Below are 9,150 nucleotides of genomic sequence, written 5' to 3'. Positions count from 1 at the left end.
GTTCGATTCGACCTGTTTGCAGTCCTACAGGTTTCATAAAGGTAAGTTGCGTAAAAATAAAACAAGTGTATATATATATATCCTATATACATAAATGAAGTAATTTAACTTCGCCGGTTGTTTATATATATATATATATATATATATATATATATATATATATAAATAATTAAATGCTGTTATTAGCAAAACGCTCTAACCAGCTGAACTAATGAGCCAACCAAATGGTTAAATGCTGAACACTTAGAACGTGGGATTCATATACGAGACCAGATCTGCTCCTCAGAGAGGGCGCCTCACATGCATATACTACCATGCATCAGGAACATCTCCTGTATTTTTAAATTATTATTCACTGGAAATATTCCCAATGCACGGTGGATGTGCATGTGAGGCACCCAGTCTCCTCATATAGTGGTGGCATTAAGTCTTGCGCTTAGGACCCATTTAGAAGGGCTACAGTTTTGATTTAGCTGCTTCCATTAAATCATTTGAATAATTAGCTTTACAGAAATTCAATTTCTTGTATGCCACCAGGGGTGATCATGGGTCAGGCCTCAACTTAGGTCAATTGTCGATCCACCCTTATTCTATCAAATAAAACTATTATTTGGTTAAATTTAATTATATTTGCATATATAAAAATTTTAGGTTTTTTTACTGTTCAGTCCACCCCAGAAATCCTAGTTCCATCGTACAGTTGGGATAGGTGTCAGCTCGGAATTTATGCTAATTCACGGGCGGATATGGGTGTTATAGGTGGAGCTGTTTATAATTTTGAATTGTTGTAGGTCTGCAGTTCAAATCAAAATTCTGAAGTGGAGTACATCTAAAAATCCCCAAATTTCATTGTATCTATTGTAAACATCACTGTTGTCGTCATCAAATGCCTTGTCCCAATTACATGGAGTCGGTTATATGAATTTTATTTCGCCACTCTATTCCATTAAAACCATATCAACTATTAAATTTTAGAGCTTAAAATCATTTCTTACTACTTCTACCCATGTCCTTTTGGGTCTATTTCTTCTATATCATTCCTTATAACAAATAGCTTCTTATAATTAGAGTTATTGGTAGTATTTTACACATATGAACAAATCATTATAGCCTTTTCTTCCCCTCATTTTATCTCTTGATCTCCAATCCTAAGGCTTAGTTGGGAAGGAGTATGAATACAAATTTGTAGAGTGCAAATCCTTATATTTTATATTATTTTGTATGTATCTGTATTGTACATATTTGTATTTGTACTATTTCCAAATTAAGCATAAGTGTATATTGATTTATACTCATTTTTGTTACTAGATTTACATGTCATATACTCTATTTTGGTCTTATTTATTTTAAAACCTCTTGTTTGTAGAGCATTTGTTGATAAGCTTATATTTGTGTTTAGGCCCAATTTTGCTTTTTAGTAAGTCATTTGCTTGGGTAAATGCAATTGTCCTTGTAAGTCTAAAATGGACCATTAATTATTTGTTAGTTTCATTAATTAAAATAAGGGAAATTCCTTATTAACACCCTGTACTTTGGGTCTAATGCCGCTTTGGTTCCCGAACTTTAAAATGCGACAATTCATTACCTGAACTTTCAAAACGTGACAATCCAGTACCTGTTGTTAATTAGCTGTTAATCAGCCATTAAAGTGACATTTTAAAAATACACAAAATGCCCTTTGAGTGTCATTTAGTTTTTTTTATCAACCATCTAAATATTGACAAAAACATAAAAATCCCAAATCCTTACTTCTTTCATTCAAGAAAGTTGGGGTTACATTTGAGTGGGCATTATGGTAACCCTGACTTTATTGAATAGAATAAGCAAGGATTTGAGACTATTAATTTGTATGGTCAATATTCGCATAGTTGATAACAAAAATTAGATGACACTTGAAGGGCATTTGTATCTCTTTAAAATGTCATTTAACGACTAATTAACAACTAGTTAATGACAGATAATAAATTGTCACATTTTAAAAATTCGTATACTGAATTATTACATTTTAAAGTTCGAAAACCAAAGTAACATTAGATCCAAATTATATGATACTAATGGGGAGTTTTCCCTTAAAACAATATCATCCTTAACAAAATGCAACATAAAACTTTTTTCCGAATATGTTTAATTAATTTTATTACTAATATGTAATAAATAGTATTTTGATCCTTTTGAGTTTAATTTATTAACGCTATTTGATACTTGATTGCAATCCGATAATCCGATATAAATGTGACGAATATGTTCCGATTCCAATTTGGATATAAAAATAGTTGGATTTGCCTAATATCTGATTCAATTCGATCCGTCTGGGCCCGGGTCATGTGTGGACACAGAACCAGAACATAGGCTCCAGGCCGGATATTTGCGGGCCGGGTTAGAAATGATCACCCCTTTGATCTTTCTACTTCCTTACCGCCCAGGCCCAGCGTCTCTCTCTTTAGGGATCTGGTCGGACACGCTTTGTTCTGAGGTCACCCGTATTTCACTCAGATCTGATGTTCTACTTGAGCTAAAGCCTCAAACAGTTCAGCCCCTGCGCTGGACGCAAGAAACGCGAGAATTTTCTGCAAATGATGACAATTACGTCGGATCTCGTCTGTTTCGATCCGTATTAAGTTGAGGTTTAGCGGAAAGATCTCTTCGGTTGAGATAAACTGAGGAGAAAACGATGGAGTGGACAACGGTCCAACATTTGGATCTTCGCCACGTTGATCGAGGCGTCAAACCCTTGCAGCCTCATGCAGCAGCATTTCATCCAAATCAGGCGCTTGTAGCTGTCGCCATCGGAAACTATATAATTGGTAAACCGCTCTTTCTGTTTCCCCTGCATTTTCTCTTATTTTGTTTTGAATGACGGTTCCAGAATTGGATCCTTGATTTAGTTATCTGTTTGATTTGTATCTTAAAACCGTAGTGTCGAGGCTAAATTGTTTATTGTCATTTGGTGAGATGGTGATTGAAACGTCGAACTTCAATTTGTGAGGACGAACTTCATATTTTAATCTCCAAACCACTGATGGAATTTGGTTATCATTTTTTTTTTTGCGGGAATTATTATATCTTCCAGAACCGTGATTGCTACTGCTTCTTTTTATCAGTGGCGGCTGCCCTGGTGGCAGTGTTAGGGCAACTAAAGCGCAGGGGGTTCCTAACAAGTTAGGCTCTAATTTTGAAAAGAGTCAAGGAAAATACTTGATATATAAGGATCTGTAAATCTAAATTTCGAAAGAAAGAAAGTGTTTTAAAACACCTGTTAGCTCAATTGGTTAGAACACGAAGGTTGTAGCACTGTACGTTCAAAATTCTGTGCAGGCTAAACATCATGGGTACACCTTACAATATATTAATTTATTTATTTATATAAACTTCAAGGTTAATTCATCTAAAAATGATATGCATGTAAAGTACACCCCCAAAAATGAGCCTTTTCTTCGAGTCTAGGTGTGCCTTATAAACATGCGAGAAGTTTAGGATTGTAGGTTGCCCTAATGGCTAGAATTCATTACAAAAAATGGCGTTTGATTTAATTGAGCAGAGGGGGAGATCTAAAGAAAAAAAAAAAGAATACAGGTTTTAGAGAGCTATCTAAAATTGAAGAAAGAAGAACATAGTAGGGGTTTTCTCTCTCTCTTTTTTGTATCTCAGTTGAGAAGAGAGGGAGATTTAAAGAAAATAATGAATAGAGGTTTTAGAGAGCTATCTAAAATTGAAGAAAGAAGAATGTAGTAGGATTTTTTTTCTCTCTTTTTTCTATCAGTTAGGGCAGTAAATGTATACCATATCTATGACCCAGAATCAGATAGGATGTATTTTTCTTTTTTTGTGTTTCATTTTTTAATGTCTAAAATAGTTGTTAATCAGCAATGCTGTGGTTATTAGCCTTACCGTAGAGTTTGCCTTCTGTCTTCAGGCATACACCTTGTATGTGCAAGTAGGGCTGTAATGGGTTGGATCCAGATCCGATTCAGCTACATCCACATCCGATCTGAGTCTGATATTTTGCATTTTGGGTTGGGTTCAGATTTAATCTGACTCCTCTCTATTGGTTCACTGGGGTTAGTCAACAGAGTGAACTGGATTAACATTCAGTCGATATTTTCTCCGTGTAGTTATGTCACCATTTTCTAACGAGCCATGGATTTGTCACAAGATGCTGCATATAGGCGTTACCCGTCTAGAAGTCTTTTTTCTAATTACCGAAAACATCTAGTTTTGCTCATATAGTTATTGGTTCATTTCTTGCTTTTTGTCCATTTTATGGTATCTTATTTGCTATCTAATGTAGCCTGATCTTTGCATATTCAGAATTTGATGCGCTTACTGGTTGCAAGATCTCTTCAATTGACATTGGTGCTCCCGTTGTACGCATGTTATATAGCCCTACCAGTGGACATGTTGTAATTGCTATTCTTGAGGTTGGTCTTCTATACCTTCTTGTGTTCCTTAAAGAACTTAATAGAGCAGAAAAGTTCTCATTTGAAAACTTTGGTGTGCGTACTTATTTGATCAAATGTTTTGGTTGAAATATCAAACATTTGACTAATAATAGCTAGTTTTTGTTACAACTTAAACATGTGACAGCTACATTTTTTTTTTCTTGCTTGTTTCTCTGGATCTTTTAATTGAAACCAATAGACTAATTGGTGTTTGACTTTGAAGTTTGATCTTAGTTGAAATTACTATGATATACAATTGTTTGTTGTTTGAATCTCATGAGAAGTTCAGAATTCAGATGTTTGCCATTTGACAGTGTCTTATGGAAGATTCCTGGGACTATTTTTTTTGGGGTCTCATGTAGGAGATATGCTCAAGTAAGGGTGCAACTTGGGTTCGGTTGGGTTGGGAAGTTCTTAATTTTTTAATGGGCACTGTAGAGTTGTAGGGCAATAATGTCTTTATTTATGTTGCTGTTAGCATACTATTTGTTAGCTGTTAGCATGCTACTTGTGTCAGAAAGTTAGTTATTTCAGTTTTTTTTCTTTAGTTGCTGATAAGTTATGTTAGTAAGGGCAATATTGTAAGTTAGCTATTTTTTAAATCTTTAATATAAGTAGCTGAGTGGGGCGGCAATGTGTAAGTCAACCCACACTCTTTTCTGAATTCTTTTCTCTTTGACTTCTTTCTTCTTTCTTCTTCTCTTTTTCTCTCTCTTCTTCCTCTTCTATTCTCTGTTTTCCTTGTTGAATTCTCATCTAAAGTAGGACTGGTCACAGTCTCTACTAGACAAGTTGGTATCAGAGCCAACCTAGGGTTTCTCATGTGAGTCTAATCTGGCCGACTGCATGAGAACTTCCTAGGGTTGGAAGTTTTAACAAGATTTGTCAATCGGTTGGTTTTTGGAGACCATTGGTGGAGTGCAACAGCTTTTCAAGAGATTATAGAGCCTTGGAAAGAGTCCAGTGATAAGGAAGAATCAGAATGAGGATTGGAAGTGGCACCAGTCTTTTCTGGGTAAGTTTCAGTTCTTTTTTGAGATTGACACCAATCAGAGACTGATCAGAGTGATCTGGAAGGAGTGGGCTTTTTTTTTCTGATTTCTCCTGACCTTTTTTAGGGTTTTCCCAAACCCACAATCAGTCCTCTGTTTTTAAACCCTATTAATCTGACTGTTATCAGTTTCGGGGTAACAGTTTTTCTCCAGATTGGTTGGTAATGATTTTTTGAGGATTACTAGGTCTGTTTCTGAAATTTTGGGTGTTTGCTAGACCTATTTTCAGCATTCCAAGTTGGCTGTTAGCAGTTTTAGGGTGTTAATTACCTTTGTTTCAGCATAAAAAAACAGTTCTTTGTGATAAATTCTTGGTAGAGATGGTAGGAACTGAGTTAAAAAAAGCTCAAGGGGAAGGTGTTTTGGGGGCTGGAAACATGACTGAAAATTCATTTATCAACAAAAAAACATGACTGAAAATACCCTTCAGATTACCACAGTGAAATTTGATGGATCAAATTACTTGGAGTGGGCCCAATCATCTATGGTGGCTATTGGAGGTAGAGGGACATTAGGCTATATGATGGGAGATGTAAAGAAACCAGCCAAGGAAGACCCATTATATGCCCAATGGGTTCGGGAGAACTATTTGGTCATGACTTGGCTGTGCAATTCCATGCAGCCTCATATCAGCCGAAATTACTTGTGGGCCAAAACTGCCAAGGAAATTTGGGACATCATGAGAGAAACATATTCTCAGCCACTTAATGTTGCTAGGGCCTATGAACCGAAATGTGAAGTTAATAATCTTAAGCAGGGAAAGAAACCAGTCTCAGTTTACTTCTCTACTTTGAAGTCATTGTGGCATGAAATTGATCACCTAAAGACAATTGAGTGGAAAAGTCAGAAGGATGCATAGGCATACAGAAAACAGGTTTGAAACCAATAGAGTTTTTGAATTCCTAGCTGGTCTGAATCCAGAATATGACATTGTGAGAACAACTTCTCACCATGGAGAATGTGACCTTGTCTTAGGCCTATTCCTTAGTGCACAGTGAAGAAAGTAGGAGAAAGGTTATGCTACAGTATCAGCCCATGGAATCAGCCCTAGAAACAGTGAAACCGAAGTTTGGGGGTGACAAGGAAAGGGATATGTTGGAAGAAAGAGGACAAGAGGGAGTTAGTTTGTGATCATTGCAAGAAACCAGCATACCAAGGACACATGTTGGAAGCTGTATCATCATTTAATTCCAGCAAAGCTCAGAAATAAAAAGGGGAATGCTTATCTGCATTGCTTTATTTGGCTTGCATATGCCTGATTACAAGGTACTGATTAATCATGTGGTACACCATTCAAAAGGTAGTTGCAGGGAACAAAAAGAAAAAAAAATTGAAGGAAAAACAGAAGCTGCTTATTACATATTACAAGATTATGTCAAGTCATTCCGGTCACATTTATTTTCATGGTGTTTGGTTCGGTGGCCGTTTATTTGAAAAACGGTGCCAGCTCATTGCCATGTAGGCATTTATTGCAAAATGCTATTTGGTGAGAATAAACGTTTTCTTGGTTTGTGTGAGAGTCAGCCGTTGGGGGAAACACCATTTTTAATGTTTCCCCAACATCCATCCATTTATTTACTGTTCAGCTTATGTGGCACCTAATGGTGCCTAGTTGTCAATCAACACCTAATAAACTTTTATCAACCATTTTCTCATTTTTTTAAGATAAATACAGTACAAAACCTTTATTAAATAAATGTCCACAGTACTAAACAGAGCCCTTGTTTTCTACTGCCCCTCCAAGGGTGTTGTTTTTCATTGGGAATTGGCCTGCAAAAAGATTAAATTCCTACGGTGTATTCCATACAAGAAGGTTTCAATACAAGTAGTTATCTCCAATCACATGACTTTGTGTGTTTTAACAGGTGGAGAGCCCATATCCTGTCTACCCCTCTTAAGACCCCGAATAGCTGGGACCATTATTGGGTAATGGCCCTTTTTTAGATGGGGAGTCCATTGACCATCTTTATCTCCAATTTTTGTATTCTCAGCACCTATGGAAATTTTCCTTGATTTAATCGACTTAAATTAATCCTCAAGATGATGAAGTTGTTATATAAGACCAACTTCTAAGAAAAGCGACGCCAAACTTGTTGAGGTAGAGTGTTAATGGCATGTAAAAAGGGCAATCATGTCTTCATCAAGTAGTTACTGGAGGGTACTATGGTCATTTCATTTATTTTTAAGTTGTTTTCCATGCTATGTTACCCAGATACAGTATCAGATATGAAATTTACACTAGAAATTCTAGTATCTGGCACAGTACATACGACACCCTTGTACAGGTATCTAGGTATCATAGATTCCATGTAACCATACAGATAGTGGGAGTTGAGTGGGATTGAATGAATTTTATTCCCACATTCTCATCTATATTCTATATTCTTTAATGAAATTTGAAGTTATTGATAAAATAAAACTCATCTATATTCCTTCTACTTCTCTTTCTCTTCCATTTTCTCTTCTTTTCTATCCTTATTATTTGCTGCGGGTCAGATCCCTCAAGTACATGATATCAGAGCAACACATCTGTTCTAACTGGTCCTACTCTATCTTTCTGCATGCTCTGTCAAGGCTTGGTTGGATTGGATTCTATAGGGGTCGATAAAGTTAAGGTCTGGTTCTGATCAAACCCTATATCCAGTTGTTTTCTGTTTTTTTTTCTTGTGATTGTGGTGTACTGCTGCCATGGCGTAGGCCCTATAGTTGAATGCATTCAATGGGGATTTGATTTGTGTGGTGAGAAGACTGTATGGGCAGATTCTTTAGTCTACAACAAAGAGATAAGGGTATTGAAAAGTATTTCTCAGAGTTGAAGGCATTATGTGAAGAATTGAATATGTACCAGTACCAGCCCATTTTATCTGATGTGAGGATAATGACAAAGGAGCATGGTGATTTTTATCTGGAAAAATTCCTATTTGGTCTGCTGATAAAAAAAGAAAAAAAATCCTATTTGGTCTCAAGGTTGAATGTGAACTTGTTAGAGCAAATATTTTGGGAAGTCTAGAGCTGCCTTACCTTCCAGATGTCTTCTCCAGACTTCAGAGAGCTTCTTTGTCTGGACCTGGTAATACCATTATGCATTCTGTTCATCATTTTCAGTGATAAAAGGAGATGGATGCTGGTTGTGGGGTTGTTCATGGAGGCAAAGGAAATTTCTGTGGTGGACATAGTGGTGAAATGTCTAGAGGACGTAGTTGTGGGAGGAATGCTCAATATTACACATTGTGGGAGAGAGGTCAAACAATTAGTTGTTGTGATTTACATGTTTGAATATGTTCTTATTTGTGGCAAGGAAGGGCACACTTGGAGCTTTGTTGTATTACCCAATGGCAAATCAGGTGGTGGATTTGCTAAATCATGCTATCTATTGTTCCTCTTAATAAAAGTTTCTGTTATCGATAAAAAAAATCATGCTATCTATTGGGCGATAATGCTGTTGGTCTGATATCCCAATAACAATCTGCTTAAGCAAAACCATACTTTTCTCTTGTTCTATATGGGCCTTTAGGTGTCTATCATCATCATCATCCATGCCTTATCCCAACTATATGGGGTTGGCTACATGTATCCTATTTCACCAATTCGTTCTATGCATGCACCCAAACCATCTTAGTCTACTTTCTCTGATTTGATCACCTATTGGAGCTACTCCT

The 9,150-nt window shown here is 36.4% G+C and overlaps 1 protein-coding gene across 2 annotated transcripts in view; it reads left to right on the top strand.

Annotated features, from left to right (window-relative positions):
• The first annotated feature begins 2,414 nt into the window (after positions 1-2,414).
• Positions 2,415-9,150, top strand: part of LOC104605601 (uncharacterized) — a 79,955-nt gene continuing 73,219 nt past the window's right edge. For both annotated transcript variants that reach the window (XM_010270438.3, XM_010270434.3), the window contains exons 1-2: positions 2,415-2,804; positions 4,309-4,418. In XM_010270438.3, coding sequence (XP_010268740.1) covers positions 2,672-2,804; positions 4,309-4,418 — 243 coding nt within the window. In that variant the 5' untranslated portion in view covers positions 2,415-2,671. The remainder of the gene's footprint in view (positions 2,805-4,308; positions 4,419-9,150) is intronic.

The sequence above is a fragment of the Nelumbo nucifera genome, chromosome 5, assembly GCF_055504915.1.
Source record: "Nelumbo nucifera cultivar China Antique chromosome 5, China Antique-T2T, whole genome shotgun sequence".
In the NCBI taxonomy this organism is placed as follows: Eukaryota; Viridiplantae; Streptophyta; class Magnoliopsida; order Proteales; family Nelumbonaceae; genus Nelumbo; species Nelumbo nucifera.
Note: the sequence above shows the minus strand (reverse complement) of the source record. Positions and strands in the feature narration are given on the sequence as shown.